The sequence below is a fragment of the Pundamilia nyererei genome, unplaced genomic scaffold (genome assembly GCF_000239375.1).
Source record: "Pundamilia nyererei isolate P.nyererei 1_Seehausen unplaced genomic scaffold, PunNye1.0 scaffold00018, whole genome shotgun sequence".
Classification (NCBI taxonomy): domain Eukaryota; kingdom Metazoa; phylum Chordata; class Actinopteri; order Cichliformes; family Cichlidae; genus Pundamilia; species Pundamilia nyererei.
In genome coordinates, this window is record NW_005187419.1 from 5339796 (window position 1) to 5359727 (window position 19932).

Sequence of the window (19932 nt, forward strand, 5' to 3'; positions counted from 1 at the left end):
TGAATTTGACTTATCTTTCTGTTTTAAGAGAAATGTAGGTGATAAACATCAAAAACACCTGAACAAATGCTTTCACTGTACACAGGGCTTCATTCAGAGCGTGTAACACATCCAGGGTTCACATCCTATTGCTTCTAGGGGGTCATTTTTTACCTCACTTTACCTCACTAATCAGCTAAATCTGTTCCTCTATCTTCTATCACCTCCATATTGTGCTGTATTTGGAGTCTGGCAGTTTCATCATTTTCCATTTAAAGGATGATGAACAGATTACATCTCTTGAGTTGTTTCTTCATGTCCTGTTTAGGCCTTGCCTGCTGTGTTTGGATTGCCTTCAGTTATGCGCATTTACCTCCATTTAGAACCTAAACCAAATCCTCACAGGACATTCCTGTTGTGTGAGCCTTAGGTGCTTCTGGTTTTCACTAATCCCCTTTGAAAAATAGGCTCGACCACCCCCAGCGGTAAAGTGTGAAGCCTTGCTAGTCTACCCTTGCTATGTTAAACATTTATAGTCTAAGCTAATCAGCATTGCTATGAGATGCTGCAGTTTGCTTTCCAAAGCACGTCGTCATTCAGCACTAAAACCCACCTTTTCCACTGTCCTCACAGACAGGATGACAAACCAGCCGACAGCCAACCAGTCCAACGCAAACAAGGAGAAGGAGAAAGAAAACCAGCGAGATGACAACACAGAGATTGCGTATAAAGATGCTGGCCATTGTAGCCGCAACACACACAACCTGCTGCTGGGACTCACGGTTATGGGTACATATGAAAAGAAGCACTCAGGCGATGCCATGATGAGGGCACAAGTTGAAGAAATACTGGAGCAAAACAAGCCTTTGTTTTGCTTTTATGCACATAGTTTAACACTCCAAATTCCCACATGTTTTACTGAATGACTAGAATTACAACTGAGGTTAGTTTTATTGTTAAAAAAAAGAAAAGGACCAATTTATGCTGCAGCAAAAATTACCACACGCAAACCTTGATGTAAATACTCCGAGATCATTTTCCCATGAGATGTCTTAGGCTTGTTGTTGTCTTTGCTCTGCCACTGTAAACACTTTGGTATGTTTCTCCACAGCTGTGTGTTTTGTCAAAAAAAGCCTGCAGAGTCAAGGAGTGTGTTATTTTTGTCTGCAATTTGTCACATAGATTTAAACCTTGATATGAACTTGTTTACATTTCAGTAGATGGCTCTCATTAGTCAGCGATCTCTTGCATCTCCAACGTTAAACACAGTGTTAGGGGCCCTCACAAAAAAGGCTAATGAGTCCGCCGAAAGGTTATAAACTGAGGGTGATTTCTGACACGGTTAATATTACTACTGAGTTTTACATATTTGTGACATTTGGAACTCATTTTTTAAACCAATATTCATTAGATTTTTAAATGTGCACATAAGGTAGTGTTTAGGCATGCGTTTCGACTTGTCTGGAAACTAAAACAATAGCCTGTGCTATTATGGGACTTTTTGAGGCATGGAAACATAGTATGCCTTTTTAATGGTTTGGGAAATGAATGCAGACATGATTGGCTAAACAACTGCTGCACAAAAACAAAACTCTGTAATTAGCTTATTTTTTTCCGCTCCTCAGGCGTCGTTATGGGAGCCGTTTTTGGGATGATGCTGCGGTACATGCAGGTGACAGACAGCGCCGCCCTCACAATGGTTTCCTTTCCTGGAGAAATCCTTATGAGGATGCTGAAGATGCTCATCCTGCCTCTTATCATCTCCAGCCTTATCACAGGTGTGGCCGTTATAGACAGCATCATGCTGGTTTTAATAAGTTAAAAAGTAACCAATACTGTGTTAACACTGTAACGGATGATTGTCCAGTGTGTGCATAATTTAGGGCACACTCATTGTCCCCAGTGATTACTAACCAACTACAACCTCATACTCCTGAACTTTAACCATAATAAACTAAACTAAACATGTTAATATGTTAACTGTAGAAAAATTTAAATTCTGACATTAGTAGAACTAATGGACTATTGCATGTACATGTAGTCTACAGGACTACGTGTACTTATTAGTCAGAAGTTACCATATTTGGACAAAAGGGTGGATTTCTGTTATAACCTAACTCAAGCAAATGAACTCTACCAAGTTTGGTTAGGAAGGTGCATCTAAGACTGTATGGGAGCGTCACACAAACATACACAATGTAGGTAAAAGTATTGAGCCACTCCTCTTATGGTGTGTTCCATCTGAAGCTGGAAATTGGAATTTCGTAGTTGGATTTTCCAACTGGAACATTCCCCTCAAGTCGGACTTCCAAATCAGAAAACAACCCCACCAACCTTGACTTGATGGCAGCCCATGTAAATATTAATGAAACTGTAAAACTCGTACTCTGCCACTGCACTGCCACTGTTGTGTTGATAAATAGGTCACAAATACACAGTTAATAAAAATCTGCAATCTACAATAAGAAGTGCCCAGTTCTGCTTAAAATCCGCCGTAAAATCTCTCCTTAAAAGAGTCCCAGTTTTGAAGGTGGACCCTTTGGAAATTAATTGCAATCTCTTCAGCTAGACTCTATTTGTGAATATGCTGCATGTTTATAAGCACAAAAAAATAAAGAACCATTCCACTGTATTGCTAGTGATATATGAAGCAAAAAGAAATCCAGTATTTCATAGCTTTTCTGACTTTGCTACTGGAACACAGTGAATTCAGGACTGATAGCTCCAGCATCCAAGGCAAAAGCAATGCTGCATTAATTTTTGAATTCAAGTGTTTTCAGTCCCATCGTCACAGGTGTATAAAATCAAGGACCTACCCATGCAGTCTGCCTTTGCAAAAAATCGGTTTTTCTAAAAAGCTCTCTGAATCTGCTTGTTGTCCTGTAACAGGATTCCACCTTTGCAACAAGTTGGTTTGTGAAATTTCTTGCATCGTAGATATTCCACAAGCATCTATAAGTGGTATTATTGCAAGTGAAAACATTCAGTAATCACAGCAGCTCAGTCATGACGCTGCAGACCTATAAAGTAACAGAAACAGGGTCAACAAGTGCAAAAGTCTTAATATCTGCAGCGTTCCAAACCTCGTCCAACATTAACATCAGCACAAAATCTGTATGCTGGGAGCTTCGCGGTATGGGTTTCCATGGCTGAACAGCTCCTGCACGTGTTAAGGATTTAAGTAAGTAACATGCAATTTAAATGCTCGAATTAAGGAGGAAAACAGACATATAATATCAGTTATGTATGCTCTAATATTTCTCATGTAATTGGATAAAAATACTCCAGAAATCATCAAACTCACAGCCAGTTTAGTGACTGAAATTAGAAAACCTAGCAGGTAGCTAGCCAGCTAGAGCCACCTGAGTTGATTCATGAATTAGCATGTGAAAAGCTAAAAACTAAAAAGCCAGCGGTTTATCCAAAAAACATGTATCAAACTTTAAACACTCTACAGGAAGTGTTTGCAGTTTAAAGTACTGGGAAACTCGAGCTTCGAGGTAAAGACGCTGTTATTGACTCTGTGGACTTGGACACACGTTGTTTTAAATCTGTTGTCTGTCTCTTGTAGGGCTTGCTGGTCTAGACGCGCGCTCCAGTGGAAGGATGGGTAGCCGAGCCATGGTGTACTACATGTCCACCACTGTAATCGCTGCCGTCCTCGGGGTCATCCTGGTGTTGGGGATCCACCCAGGGAACCCTAAACTGAGGGGAGGCAACTCATCATCCACATCCACGAAAAACCAGGAAGTCAGCAGTCTGGACGCTTTCCTTGACCTGATTCGAAACCTCTTCCCAGAAAACCTGGTGCAAGCCTGCTTCCAGCAGGTACCCTCCACATTAACCATCTACTGCTTCATTATCTTGGCTCATCTTGAACCATAAGCTTTCACGCAAACTGAAAATGTTAATATAAACATAGCAAAGAAAGATTCTTGACTAATACGTTTCCTTTTAATAAAACGCGAGTGTTCCCCAGTATTGCTTTGCTGGGACTTTCAGCATCAAAGCTTTTGGTAAGGCTCTACATTCCTTATATGAAATTTGCATCATTCAGCTTTAAGGTGATGATAATCAAACTACACTGAATAGAGAAAAAAAATGGTAAATAAATAATATCTGAAGTTTATTAAAATTGTATTTTTGTTTTTCAAGATAAATTTCCTCTTTAATTTGAGTGAATGTTCACAGACATCGCTTCATGTGCTGCATGTGCTTCATGTTAATAGTTGCAAACTACAGATTTAAGTTTCCAAAACAGCTACCACTTGGATCCTGAATTGTGATTGTTTTGTCAGCGATTGTCAACAATTATTATTGCTAATAATTATTATTCAAAGTGTATCATATTGGAAAGTCTTGCTTGTGCCCCAGGCCACATTTGAGGAGATGAACTTTTCTGGATAAGGGATTACTGAGCAGTTTGAGAGAATGAAGGACTCGGACAGAGTTCTTAAAAACTTATGGTTCTCCAGAGAGGTTAGCTGTTCTCCAAACTTCATACGTAACAATTTTTACATATGTTGTCTGGACTGATTCAAAGGCTTCATTTGGCTAGAAAGAGGCTAAGAGGCCACGCAACTCTTTGGACTGTTGGAGGAAGCCAGGGTACTCACGGGAGACCTCACGCAGGTGTGGGGAGAGTATGCAAACTCCACACAGAAAGATCACAGGAGTCAAAGCCAAACCCATCCCCAGCAGGGGTGGGCAACTCATTATCTAAAGGGGCAACATGAAAAACTGGGACTGGTGTGGATTGCTGCAGTAATAAACTTATAAAATTAAATTAATATTAAACAGAAATGAGTCCAGATCATTGGTGCAGATCTCCACAACAGTTCTAGGACAGTTTGTTGCCCACCCAGGGCCCAGAGTGTAATAATCTAGTTTAAAACAAATACTAATATAGAGCTTATCAACTGAACCACTGAAAACACGTCTTACATACTAAAAGAAGATAAATCAGTGCCATTGCAATTCATCAAGTCATTTATAAAATAGATCTAGGGTTGCTTTTTTCCATTCTTTGTAATGTATTGTGAGTTAGTGCTAATGGTGCCGTCGAAGAGGGACAATTCAGGAAGCGGCTTGTGTTTTTGTGATGCTGCAGTTGCCTTCTTCTGTCCAATCCTGTTTTTTCTGTCATGCGTGTTCGTCTGAATGATTAGAAGTAGTTGTCTGTGTTTGACTGGGCGATGGTCAGCCGTCCTGCAGCTACCGCTAATCTCTTTACAGCTGCAAAGCCACATACTTATTTAGTGCAGTAAGGCATCTGCTGGTGAACCGAGAGCTTTATTTCTGTCTGCATCTTTATTTTAAACTGCGTCTTTGTTCATATTCATCAGGAATTCAGTAAATTCATGTAAGTCACCGCTTTAGCAGCAGGGAATTGTCCTCCCCCTTTCAGCCTTTTCGTCTCCTTTTTCTTTCCCTTTGTTGTATTTATGTTTCTCTTTTGCCTTTTCTTTAAACAGAAATCAGAGCACGCCCGTGCCGCTGCCAAAACTTTGTTTGTTCACACACAATGGGAGTTACAAAATCTAAGCACCCCAGCACAAACCACAGAATAATCTGAATGTCGCCCCGTGTTTCCTTCAGGTTCAGACGGTGCTGAAAAAGGTGCCGGTCGCAGCACCAAACCAAACTGAGCCCATATTAGTGAACAGAAAAAAACTGGAATACAAATGGGGCATGAACGTCCTCGGTGAGTTGATAACAGAGTTCGTATTGCGAGACGCTTGCGTTTTCCAGGTCTCTTTTTGGTTATTTGTTCTCATTTTTCCACTTACTCGCTTGCTTTGTGTTTTCGTCAAGGTTTAATTGGCTTCTTCATCACCTTTGGGATCTGCATGGGCCGGATGGGCGAGCGTGGGAAGGTCATGTGTGACTTCTTCAACATCCTCAATGAAATTATCATGACGATGGTGTCCATGATCATGTGGTCGGTGTCTTGTATTCCTTCATTCGTATTTGTGTGTCTGTGTTTAAAAAGTGCGTGCCTCTGTTTTTCCTCTTGGTGGCCAACGTTTGACATTTTGGTGATACCGCATACAACGGTCGGAGACAGTGATGGATAAGGCGAAGACTGTGTGCTTGAGGCAAATTGTGGGAACAAGCAGCAAGGTCAGATAGAAAAAAAAACAAAGAGGAAGAGGGAGAAAGTGTGTCAGTGAAGGACACAGACAGATGGAAAGTGGGAGAGGGTTTCCCTGGGACATGCTGGAGTCTGTGGTATGCTGGGGAGTAGCAGGAGCCGGGGCCCGGAACGGCGTTGTGGGCTCCCAGGGGAGCCGCGGTGGAAGATCTCCAGAATGTAATGGATCCATCGATGACAGAGGAGCTACTTGGTGGCAGAGCAGAAAGCAGATGCGGGCAGGAGGGACGTAAAAAGATGCGTGTGAGAGCATTCCTTCAGAGAGCAGTGCACGTCTTGAGGCTTCACAGAGCCCAGGCAAGTGGCGCAGAGAAAGTGTAGCGGTACTCGGAGCGGGGATGGGAAAGGAAAGGAGGAGTAGAGTAGGCGGTTGGACGAGAAACAGCAGGATGCTTGTCTCGCAGCTCCTCTAAGCCTCCTCTACATGTGCAGCTGGACACCAAAGGAACTGTATCATTGTCTGTATCACTCACTCAGTGTAAACAGATTACTCACGGGCTTATGGTGCGAGCCAAACACAGATTCCAGTGTATACAAAAAGCACGCATCATACAAGGGGCATATCTATCAAATCATATACATGGCATACCGCACCAAACAACTGTCACTGGATGCCAGCTGACCTAGGAGAATGCACCGTCTCATGATGGGACAAGGAGTCGCTTTAATTCAAGTGTCCCAATAACTGCAGTCTGTATTCATGAACAGGGACAACTGCTCTCCAGAGCTGGAAACCAGAGATCCAAGCATGTGTCCTGTCCCCTTGCAGAGAAACGTGCTTCTTTGACAGTGACTAAAGATTTATGAGGTGGCGAAAACGTTGGCCTGACATTAAAAAAAAGTAACAGGGTGGCTACAGCTCCTTAAATATTCTTAAAATATCTTAAATTCACATCAATTTATAAAAGGCTTTGTAAAATTTATAGTCATGTCACCACATGGATTACTAGAACACAGTGCCACCATTTCTGCGGCATTGTTTATTGTTCTGCTATCCCATTTAAATGTGTTTTATATGTGTAAATATAGTTAATGGCAACAGGACGCTTATTGGCTAATTATTGGCTTATTTAATGGTTGTTGTGTCAGAAAACATCTTAAAATACTGAAATGCGATCCTGGCAGTAACATGCAGACATGGTGAGTTCACTGACAAACAGCTAAGGTGGTAACCACCAATAACTCTTAGTGGTTGAAGCCAGTTCATAGAAATATTTAATAGGACAATAACACTGCATGTGAAACATTTTTTTTTAATGTTTGGGACGGTGACAATGATTATGTTGTTTTCACATTAACACACACTTGTGTTCCTAAACAAAGCCATTTTTTGTCTTTTTATTTTTGTGTGAACTTTTGTGCTTGACTATATATATAAAGTTTGTATTTTCCATTACAGGTTTGATCTTAAATATTATTTTAAAGAATAGTAAAGTAGAAAGAGTAGCCTTCAAAAGACCTGTGGACACCTTGTCCTTTGTTGTAATTCATCCATAATTAATAAATTAAGTCAATCAAATCAAACAATTTCTGCCTTCAAATGGCTTTGTTGCTTATTGGACAGTTTAAAAAAGCAGAAAGAAATATTCATGTACATACACATATATAGTGTATCCTAAATGGAGTTTAATGGAACATAAACCATAATCAGTCCCAATCAAATAATTTCTGCTGTGATGTCTTTGTCCAGGTACTCTCCTGTCGGCATCGCCTCTCTGATTGCAGGAAAGATCGCAGCTATCGGGGACCTGGAGGTGGTAGCCAGGCAGCTGGGCATGTACATGGTGACTGTCATTGTGGGTCTGGTGATCCACGGGGGCTTGATCCTACCCGCTATATTCTTTGCAATCACCAGAAAAAGCCCCTTTGCTTTCTACTCTGGGATCTTCCAGGCATGGATCACAGCCTTGGGCACTGCTAGCAGGTATGACAGCTTGCAGGAAGTGCATATGTATGTTTGGAAGTCGTCTGTTTGGGCATGTGTTCACACATGTGTGTCACACATTTCTTTTACAACACGTATTGCTTGGACAGCTGTTGTAGTTACCGTGATTGATCGGCGTAGCCTGCTACTCGCTTTCAGCTATTTGGGTTAAATCTGAAAGGCCTGAAGGCAAAAATCTGTATTTATGCAGCTACACTGACAAATCAGGACAGCAGAGCCAAAGCGCAGGCTATCATAGACGAGTCCATGTCGGACAGATTCTGTGTTGTAAGTATCTAAGCCTTCGGATTAGTTGCCACCAGCCAAACTGGCCCCGCTGTATCCTGCCCGGCTTGGCTTGGCCCAGCCTGCCTGGGATTCAGCATTGCTGCTGAAACCAACTGTTATTTTGGCACATTACTGAGGCTTTAGTGAATATGGGTAATCCTATCAACGTTTTCTCTAATTATATTATGACCCGACCTCAGCGGGGCCGGGAATCAAATTCCTTTAATTCACATGTTGGAGGATTGAAACAGTGGCCTACCCCAGCTGTTAGGACGAGGCTGTCGGCCGACTCAAATTTCTCCTGCCTTTTTTAATTGTTGTCTCTTCCCTTCGCCCTCACCTCTGCACTTATGCCTTTCACCACCTGTCTGCCTATTTTATATCCCTCAGCAGACACTTTGCGCCTGCTCCGAGTACATCTGCACCTTTTTTCCCTCTAACTCGCCTTCTTGTGTGGCCTTCTTCTTTCAGCGCCGGAACATTGCCGGTCACCTTTCGCTGCCTTGAGGAAAATCTGAAGATTGATAAGCGTGTGACTCGCTTCGTGCTTCCCATAGGTGCCACCATTAACATGGACGGCACTGCCTTGTACGAAGCCGTGGCCGCCATCTTTATTGCCCAAATGAATGACATCACCCTGGACTCTGGGCAGATCGTTACTGTCAGGTAAACCACATGGTGACTTGACTCTCATGACTCAGGTTTCATTATCAGAAAGCAGCACCGCTGAGGCGCCGCTGCTCTTTCTCCCACATCAACTATAAGCCTTTAATAGTTTCTTTACTTGGCTGCTTCTGAAGATGCCTTACAGCATCTTTGCCAGCCAGCTATTCGTTTCCAAAACCAAGAGCAAAAAACATTTATCTTCTACTTAACCTACTCAGATTCCAAGCACTGCTTTTTCTTCTATTTACATTTTTCATAAAAGAAACAGAACAAACCAAAGTGGTTTTAATATCTATACACTGGACCTTAACCAGTCCACACAGCGGTACAGTGGTTAGCAATGTAGTTGCACACAAGAAAGTTCTGGATCTGCACCTCGAGGTCAGCTGGGGCCTTCCCGTGTGGAGTTTGCATGTTTTCCCTGTGCCTGCGTGGGTTTTCTCCGAGTGCTCCAACTTCCTTCCACTGTGCAAAGGCTTGCATTTTAGGTTGATTGGTCTCTCAGAATGGGCTCAGGGTGTGGATATGAGCAAGAATGGTTGTCTTGTCTATCTGGTTTGCAGCGCTGTGATGAACCGATGACCTTTGCAGGAACCAACATCCCTCGCTCAGTGTCATCTGGGAGAAGCTTGAGCTACCCTGCAACGCTAGCTAGGCGTGCAGTTTATAAAGAGGATGGACTGACTTTTGTAGAAAGTGTCCAGTATACAAACATTTGCATTGATTATTTCAACACACAGAATGTTTTAGTTACCAACAAAATCAGAAGTGACGCAACATGAGATGCAAATAAATAATAAAACTTTATGCATATATTCTGATTCTACATATACATTTAAATTTGTGCTGATATTGACGTGCTTAAGCATGGATGTTGGAGCACCTTTGAGGCCCTTGTGACAAGCTGTTTGTTGTCTTTTTGTTGTTGTTTACGCCATCAGCTGAGTAAACTAGGTGGTAGAAGGTCATGTGTTTAGCCAGAGCAAAAAGCACCTGGCACAATTTACTCACATGCTGTGGCCAAAAGCAGGATGGGACAGGAAATTGTGGGGGTGTGAATGTAAACATAAACCGATGTGCACATTAGTGTAAGTAGCCTCCATCACGGTCTCTGTCACCTGATTGCACCAGAACAGGTTCCTTTTTTGTCCTGCTCTCTGTTATTTTTCCTAAGAAGGATATTAACAAACAATATTCCCTGAATGCCGTGTCAGCCCGTCCTGCTGTAAGGTTTTTGTGTCAAAGTTCATTCTGATTCAAATATTAGTAAAAAGGGAAAAATATCAATTATGTTCTGACTCATCCTGAAGTCTCTCGTCCTGCGTCAAACATAGATGAATGGAAAGTGACGTTTGACTTGACTGTATATAAAAGATGGACATGTTTTGGAACCAGAAGTGACTGCAGCTGGACAAGAGGAGCGCTAAGTTTCCAGCTAACACCTAAAGCTTGTTTAGCAATCTGCATCTGTAGCTTTTATGCCTGCACAAATACCAGCTGATTAGTGTTAGGCAACATTCAGATAAATTACAAATAATTTCACTCATCAAATGTCTCGGTGCATCTTTATCGAGAAACCAGCAACACAAACACATTGGAACTCGTTCATTCATTTTCTTTTCTGCATTTACAGAAGTGTACAGCCTGCATGCTTTAGTTCATTTTCAAACAACTTGCATCAAGTATGTTACGAGGTATAGAAATAAATATGGAAGGAAGTAAAGAAATATTCATCTCCCATTTCTGAGGTTTGAGCAGGGGATTGGATCCAGTCTGCTTGGATCAGATTCTGCTTGTTGTGGCCGCGGGTTACAAATAACGCTCAGCACTTTGAAGTTGTTTATTGTGTGTCTTTCATCAACGGCTGTTTACCACGAAATCGAATTTTAAGAAAATGCTGTATGGTTTTTGTGTGATGAAACTGAAATAAAATCCATATGTACTACATAAATCTGCCCCACTTAATCTCCCAGTCACAGCGTGGTGATAATTGGCACTGCAGTTTGTCAGACACAATTGAGATGTAACTAATAACAGATGAATAGCTTCATGCAGTAAATATCACAGTTTAGAGCTGTATCCAAACTGGCTGGCCTGCAGGCCCCTGTGGTTACTGATAATTCTCTAATTGCAGACATGCAATGACAAGCAGCATTTTTCAGAGTCTTTAAAGTTTTACTTTAGGAAACATCTTTTGTTGTGGACAGAGGAACTGAGTCCTTTCTATCCTCATGTACTTTATACAAGCATTGCATTGATGAAATACACGTAAATGAGCTCACATAAATCCGAGACTCGTTGGTGTGTGATGTTGAGAAACAGAATACTGGACCACTCCATGTGTAAATCTTTGTGGGTGGAGACAGATTAGGGTTTTTGATTTTTTTATATGGTGATATTATAAACACGTAAAACTAAAACTCACCTCTCGCTACAATTTAAAGTCTTTAACTTTAAGCTAATTGTGCTTTTGGCTGCCACATGACTGACTAAACATGCTGAATCAGCAGTGAAAGCATGAATTGGTGAGTTCCAATATTAAATGTGGTTTCGGTTAAGCCTTTTCTGGTGTTTCAGTGGTTTTTGAGCACAATGGTCTGGTTTTACAGTTGGGTTTAATTATTTTTTCATATATTTTTTCCATCACACATCTCCTTTTGCATGTGGAATTAGTTCACTTTTGCATTTTTCAGTCTACCATTTTTGGCGAGTGTTCAGAAAACTATGAAAAAAGTAATGTCTGTTGCCAGCCCACATCACTCAGCGGATACAACTGCTGTGTAATTAAAGAAAGGATATCTATTGGAAAAACTGATGGAGGCCATGCTATTTAATTTGCTTTAGCTTAGACCTGCATTACTAGGTAGTACTAGACACAGAATTTAAAGACACCCAGTGTGTCCTTTGATTTATGCAGATAGGAAAAAAAGGCAAAAAGAGGCCTAGGGCAGCACAGTAGTTACAGGGATGTCTGACACTTGACTCAAGCTGAACTATTAGTGAGTGATGAAAGGGTTGCACTTGATTGATTGACTGATTGGAAAAGGCCATATGAGCATAACTGTGAAAATGGGGAAAAGCCAGAATCGTCACTAAAATCACAATTTGATTATCTCTGCCTGCCTACAGCACATTACTGCAAGCATGATTTAAATATACCTTTTTCCCATCTCTTCTCTCCAGTATGACCGCCACACTGGCCAGTGTTGGAGCCGCCAGTATTCCTAGCGCTGGACTGGTAACCATGCTACTGATTCTGACAGCTGTCGGCCTGCCTACCCAGGACATCAGTCTGCTGATCGCTGTCGACTGGCTGCTGTGAGTCAGGTGTCTGATGAGCAGGCAATAACAAATCACTGCTCTGCAATCCATGTTAGGGTGCTATAATTAACGTATGCAAGAGGTTGTGAAAATGTTGGTATCACTAAGACGTCGTTTCACTCACTGACACTGATGCCATTTGTCCACTCAGTGACCGAATGCGTACCTCCATCAATGTCGTTGGCGACTCATTTGGTGCCGGGATTGTGGATCACTTGTCAAAGACGGAGCTCACCGAACTTGATGCAGCCGAAATGCAAACGCTCCCGCAAGAGGGGGAGCTCGATTTCGTCCCTCCGCCGCCAATCCTCACGGAGATGGACATGGTCGACCCTCTCAAACCGCCCGAGCTGCCTCCTCGTTCCCCTCGCCCACCCAAACAAAACCACCACAGTCACATACTCTCCCAATCCCACTCCATCACTTACTCGCCATCCCGTTCTGTCCGGTCTCCGTCACCACGCTCCATCAGTTCTCCCTCTCCGCGTTCCGTCTGTTCCCACTCTCCCAGGCCTTTCCGTACTCATTCCCCACGCCTCCTGCGCAGGACAGAGCCGGGATATTGTGTCCTGCCCAGCCATGACAATCAGGTACGTACTGTCTACCTTATACTTTAAAGACAGATGGCAGTTAGTACATACATTAGAAATCTAAATCTTCTTGTTATCCTTGTTATTTAGCATAGAGTTTGTTGAATATTACGAATATGTGTCTATAGTTTTGTAACTTGTAATTGACCAAATGTTTGATGTTTTAATGTTTTAATAGGGTCATTTTACCAGTTCAGTATAAATATACCAAAAGCTTAGCCTTGACACTACTCTAAAGGCTTTTTTTTTTCAATTCTTAGCTCTGTATGACATCACAGAAACCCCACTCACCTGCTGTTAAAACCCTCGGATGCATTAAGATAACTAAGGAGTATTTTGAACTGCAAATCATGTAAAGCTTCTCTAATAGAGTATAAAAAACCAAAAATAAAACTACAGAGAAATTAATATAATATGCCCACTTTATCATGTATATTGAAAATGCATCAAAGATTTCTGGATGCAGATAAACACAAAGCCTTGAACCTAATAATATGACTATGATGACATCATCCTGGGAAAGACCTTTAACATTTAGCATGTTAAATTTAAGTATGTTGGTCAGTCAGTGCAGGCTGCATGATCTCATTTCGGACTCTTCATACTCTCAGATTCCCACACTGCCGCGCTCCTACAGAGAGAGAGAGAGAGACCGAGAGAGAGAAAGAGACAGGGAGCGGGAGCGACTGAGGCGAGAGAGTGAAACTGAGGAGGAAGAGGAGAGGGAGAGGGTTCTGGGCGAAGTAAGCGACGGTGAGGAGAGCGATGACACTGCTTACGATCGAAGGCACACCATCCCGCCGTGCGACCTGCCGTGATCAGATTTCACCACCAGCGTGTTTCACAGTCGATTTGTTTCCACTTTTACGACAGGTTTTAACCACTTTCAGCTTCACTCTTCAGTGGAGGTACAGAGTGGGTTGCATTGCTAATTTTTCAATGCACGGATCTTAAAATGTCATGATGGCAATGCAGTGTAATATTCCCAAGAAGGCCCTTAAAAACCAGGCCTGAGACTTTTGCCCTGTGGTTGGATGCTGAAAGAGTTTCTTTTCCTCCTTATCTTATCTACTCCAGTCTTGATTTATAATTTTTCTTCTGAAATCCACCCAAACCTAAAATGTTCCCAAACACATACACGTCCACTAATTCAACTGATGCCAGAGAATGTGAGTCTGCTCTTGATGAAAAAAGTCTGCTGGTGCTCTCACCAGCCTTGTAACGCACAAACAGGAATTCATTTTGCTCAGATTCCCTTTGCTTCCCTTTAAGGAAGTTTTAAAAAAAATGTACTTTTAATAGAAAAGTTTGACATTTTGAGGACATTTGCAGTGAGGAAAAATGTATTCACAGTTAAAGACTAATATCATTAACTGTAAATATATGTAGAACTTCAGGTAGTTTTCAGTGGAAAACGGCTGGCCTGGTTCTCTTTCAAGGTCATAAAACATTTACTAGCACCTTTAAATCTCATTAATTAACAGGTGATGTCTTTTTCTAACAAGTTTAAAAGCTGAATTTAAAATGTGCACGTTTGCTGGATGTTAAATTTTTCACTAGAGTGACAGTTTGATCCTTTCAAAGCCCTGCATTGCAGGTGGTCACCAGTACTGGTGGATTTACTTCACTTTGGAGATAGCCAGGATAGCTGATTCCTACTAGTGTTTTGGCTGAGAAAACTAGCAGGTAAACTGTAGCTTTATAATTAGTATACTGATAGAAAGTACTCGTTTTAATTCTGCTTTATCGATATAGTTCCAAATCAGAACAGTAGTCAACTCAAGGTGCTTTGAGTTGACTACGTTTGAGACCCTATCGTATTTTGGAGCGAAAAACTCCAGAATCAGATGATCCCCTTTGAACAAGCAGCAGGTGACAGTGGGAAGGAAAAACTCTCTTCTGACAGGAAGAAATCTCCAGCAGTGCCAGACTCAGGGAGGAAAGCCATCTGCCGTGACTGGCTGGGAGGTTGGGGAAAAGGAAACAAAGGAGTAAAACGAGATGCTCATTGCAGTCTGAGCCTATTGCAACTTAACTAACGGATGCTCCAGGGTCACCTTGTCGGAAATGAAAGTAGAGTTTTTCACACGTGAACTGACTGCAGCTATGAAGCTTTTCTAGCTGTGACCAAATGTAAATGTGGAAATATAAAAATGCATCTCAGTCATTTCATTTATTAGTCTATAACTTGCCAGCATGAGAATACAGAAGGTATGTGGTTTCCTCCTGCATGCCCAGGCGCCACTCGAATTCAAACCAAAGTGAGAACCAGACTAAAGCAGATTTTTTCCTGTTTTGTGCTACACGTGAAAACTCATCATGTGCGATGAGTTTGTGCGTGAAAGCCGCGAGACAAATAGATCTTCCTATTTAAGACAGCAAATATCTTTCAAAATGTTGAACTAGTCCTTTAAAAATGCCAACTGATACTTTACATCTGGCAGGCAGTATTTTTATACAGTTCTCTTTACATGTTTATCCTCAGTGCTCTTTTACCTCATTCCCTCTGACATCAGTCACTGTTGATGTTAATATTGTCTATATTATCTAGGGTTTGTATTTTCTTTGTTGTGGTCTGGTGTGTGAAATGATGAATTTTAGGCCAGAAGCTGTTTCAATTTTGTTGTTTGTTTAAATTTACTTGTTATTTTACTCTTACTTATTATTTAAATTTGTTAATTGCTGTAAAATATCATCTTCTGTCCCACTGAACTGCCTTTCATTTCAAATTGAACTTCATGAACTGCCTCCCTACATCCTTGAGTCTCAATGCAGAGTCACAGGTCCAGATTGTGTGTATACTGTATGTAATAAAATCTTAGAGATTTATTTAAAGTAACTGCACTTCTCTTGTGTTTCCTCTGCTGCTAAAGGAACTTGTGCAATCTGTGGGAGGATTTGCAGTCAAAGGGGGACACGCGTCAGTGTTTGGTGACTAAAGACAGTGGAAAAATCCTGCAGACAAAGATATTACTGAGTGGAAAGATTGCAACACACACATAAGCAGAATGCACACATTACACACGAGGCTGTAATGAGACAAAGACAGAGATACCAACACACTTAATCCTCTCAGTGAAGAGTTAGAGATGGGCGAGGCAGGGGAGAGTGATGGATGGGAGAGGAATCGGTAGGCGGCAGATGGCCAGAAAGACGTCAATCCTTTTCATTCTTCCCAGACAGCATAAGGGCTTTGTGGGTGATTGCAAGCAAGGCTGACGTTAGCTCAGGGACACGTCAGAGAGGAAAGCTGAGCAGAAAGGTGAACCCCCCCCCAAAGAGCTTCTGCAAAAACTGAAAATCGAAAACTCTCGTTTAGGTTCGTTAAAATTCGAGTTTGTCTCGATCGACATTTGCGGCTGATGGAGTCCAAAGAAGAAAGCGCTAATCTGCCCTGTGGCATGAGAGAGCTGCCCCTTCAGCGCATGACGTGGGGATATCATGTCGCACCATCTGAAGGGAAACGAGGGTCAGGAATTTAATCACTGCAGCTATCACTGTTCAGAGCAGTTTGTGTGTGAGTGTTGGGGGTTTGGAGGGTCACAAGGAGCATCATCTGCTCCTTTCTATTATCTTCACTCCAGCTCTGTTTCAACATAACATCAGAACAAAAATGTAAGACCTAGTAGCCATTTTCATAAACTAGACGAGAAAAACTCTTTTTGCAAAGAAATATATTTAAAGCAGTCAGTATTTAAAATTACAGGTGCTAAGAGGTATTCCTTATAGTATAAACAGAAATACAAAGAATTATATGAGTACATTAATCAAAGTATGAATCTCGCAACTATTTTCATGGCTGAGTGCTCTGAGAAATAATGATCTGATATATCATCATGTGGCCTGAAAGTTTTCCAGAGCTCAAGTTGAAGCCCACAGCTTCAAAGCCAATTTCTAAAAAGCTGCGTGTGAAAAAATTACAACATCTCTTTTAAATAAATACATAACAGAGACAGATTTTGTCTTGAACTCTAAACGAATTCCATCTTTCCCTCTTCACATTCTAAATTGTGTTTTTTTGGTAGCGTAGTATAAAAATAAAAGATAATTTATGCTCTGAGTTCGAGATGGTTTACAAACGTGATGATTTCAAGGTGGAACACATTAATCTGAAGTCTTTCTGGCATATTCTAAATCAGACCCACAAGAAGCAGGAGTGAGCCTGGCAGCCTGGTTTGGTTTTAAAACTCAGTCTGACATCTAGAGGCTGGATCGCTCGGCACATCAGCCTGCAGCTCTGACTCAGAACATTTCTGAGATTTCACAATTTTATCAAAGAACCTGACTCACACTTTGTCCAGTACCATCGCCTCCTGTACACGTGCCTCGTGATGCTTCTGTAAACATGTTTAGACTTGAGCACTCGTCATTACATTTTCCCACAGTCGCTGCACACGGAGTCACGCAGAAGGAATTCGAAAATGCGTGAGTGATAAAATGCGACCTTTGTTGAGTAAGGAAAGATGTATACATGATCATCTGCACTCAGAATACAAACAGGTAACACTATGCCCACATGCTCAAGATAACTTACAAAACCAGCTTTTAAAGTCTGAAATGATTCATGTTCCTTACTTGTTCTATTCAGCTAATACTCGTTACAAAATCAAGGACCCATATCTCTCTTCTCTCACTGTAATCTTGGCATCTTGATACTTAAGATTGATTGAAGATTGAAAAAATATTTCTGAATATATGTTTCCCACATCATTTGGCCAGAAGACAGTCTGAAATCTGTACGACTGTATATCATCACACGAGCACATGCCACAATAGATTACACCAGAAATACTTCTGAAGGAATTTTCTTTTTCTTACGCAGGATCGCAGGGAGTCATTCTGAAGAGGGCACCCTCAGAGGTCGCTCACTGCTGCCTTACTGTAAGAATGTAATGACTTGGCGCCTGGAGACTCCTCCAGAGCTCCTCTTTACTAATTTTAGAGGAAAGACCTTGCATAGTTCACATGCCCTGTCTGTTGTGTGAGATCTGCCACTTACGTAATGTCGTCTGAGACTGACGTATAGAAAGGAATGCACGGCTTCAATGCCTTTTTCTGTGTAAATACTGCCTGTTATCACAAAGGTTTTCTTATTCGACAGTGTGTACACTCGCGTCAGCTGTTTTCTATTCTTCTCAGATGAGTTTCTGTGTAAGACATTAGCTGATTTCATTGTGCGTCAAATGACCCGTTCACACAAGATTCATTTCATAATGCATACTGATAAAAAAAAAAAAAACATAAAGATGAATGGAAACCATGCTGTTTTAGCAGCTGAAACTACCTTTTATGTCCTCTTTAAACTCATACAGGAGTACCTTTTTAAATTTGCTACATCTAAAATGTTCTAATCAGATCTTTATACCATACTTGGTTTAGGGAGGAAGCATTTCCTGCAACGGCACCTGCCTCTGAAAGTTGCCAACTCTTCATCCACTCAGTACTAAGAGGACAATATTTGAGTAAGTGGGCTACAAACATTGTACAGATGTGGACAACCAGCCTGTCTGGTGTGGTTACTCAGTTGTGAAACCACATATACTTCAAGATTTAGGTGATTCCTGGTTTGATTTGTAAAATTACAATAAAAGTCTATAAATATAAAGTCTATAATTTAAAAAAACAGACATTTTCATGACTTTCGCATTGTATTATCCATCTTCTTCTACTTATTTGGGGCTGGGTGCGGGGGCAGCGGCAGAAAAGCCCAGACCTCCCTCTCCCCAGACACCTCCTCCAGCTTGTCCTGCAGGCCAGCCGAGAGATATAATCCCTCCAGCGTGTCCTGGGTCTGCCCTGCGGCCTCCTCCCGGAGGGACATGCCCGAACCCCCTCAACTGGCTCCTTTCAATGTGGAGGAGCAGTGGCTCTACTCTGAGCCCCTCCCAGATGCCGAACTTCTCACCCTATCTCTAAAGCTGGGCATAACCTGTGCGATTTTTGGGCGATTTTTCAGTTGTGCGACTGTTTTGGGGATCGGCCCGAGTTTCGCCTTAATCATGTGTCGTGCATGGCGTAGTATACATGGGGTAACGAGAAGCGATTAACACCTCACGACCAGCTCCCGATCAGCAATCGTATGGTCGCAAGAAAATCAAACCTGTTTGAAATCCTGTCGCCCCTCGTCAGGATATCAATGCAACCTCTCACATCCTCTCACACTGCGCATGCGCAAACACAGAAATGGAAGTAAAAAAGATGGAGTAGCATGGCAGCGCAGTGTTAGAACTTTGGCAAGCTCATCCGAGCCGTTTCGATGTGGTCTAACAAAATCATCTCGACCGCAACAACCGTGAAAAGAGTTGGATGGACACTGCTGCTCAACTGCAGCTGCCTGGTCAATGTTTTTCATTAGCAATTTAGCAAAGTTGATGGTGGTGGCGTGTGTCTGTGTGAGTGAAAGACAGAGAGGGTGAGCAAGATGCAGATTTTGTGTTAAGCTTCATGTTATGGACGCACAGTGTGAGCACTCAGGTCGCATCAGAGCATCAGGCCCTGCATCGTGACTCATGAACTTCTAACCCCTGCGATTCAGTCGTACAGTTTGAGCAGGGGCTGAATAACGCAGCTGAAAAAATCCTAGTGTTAGCCCAGCTTAAGAGAATGGCCAGGCACCCTTCGGAGGAAGCTCATTTCTGCTGCTTGTATCCGCGATCTTGCTCTTTCAGTCACTACCCACAGCTTGTGACCATAGGTGAGGGTAGGACTGGCGGATTGGCGGTGGTAGGATCGACCAGTAAATTGAGAGCTTCGCTTTTACACTCAGCTCTCTCTTCACCCATACCTCATTGTATTATTTTTATTTTTAGTTACTTTCTATTATTGCGATCCTAAAGTCATGTTAAAAGAATAGACTGAAAAATACAGACCAGGAAAATAATCTAAAACCTAAAAATACCATATAAACGATCTGACTGAGAGGGATCTCTTGTGACCCGAGCCCATGTGTCACAAGTGCTATACAATTAGTTTGTCCTTAATAATGAGCTGCAGCCGAGCATCTATGGAAG

At 41.9% G+C, this 19932-nt stretch overlaps 1 protein-coding gene across 2 annotated transcripts in view; it reads left to right on the plus strand.

Annotated features, from left to right (window-relative positions):
* slc1a9 (solute carrier family 1 member 9) overlaps window positions 1-14845 on the plus strand; it is a 22262-nt gene extending 7417 nt beyond the window's left edge. For both annotated transcript variants that reach the window (XM_005726282.1, XM_005726283.1), the window contains exons 2-11: window positions 613-768; window positions 1605-1757; window positions 3551-3807; window positions 5578-5683; window positions 5794-5920; window positions 7824-8057; window positions 8817-9011; window positions 12195-12329; window positions 12484-12922; window positions 13534-14845. In XM_005726282.1, the coding sequence (XP_005726339.1) occupies window positions 618-768; window positions 1605-1757; window positions 3551-3807; window positions 5578-5683; window positions 5794-5920; window positions 7824-8057; window positions 8817-9011; window positions 12195-12329; window positions 12484-12922; window positions 13534-13740 (2004 nt within the window). In that variant the 5' untranslated portion in view covers window positions 613-617 and the 3' untranslated portion in view covers window positions 13741-14845. The remainder of the gene's footprint in view (window positions 1-612; window positions 769-1604; window positions 1758-3550; window positions 3808-5577; window positions 5684-5793; window positions 5921-7823; window positions 8058-8816; window positions 9012-12194; window positions 12330-12483; window positions 12923-13533) is intronic.
* The last annotated feature ends 5087 nt before the right edge of the window (window positions 14846-19932 follow it).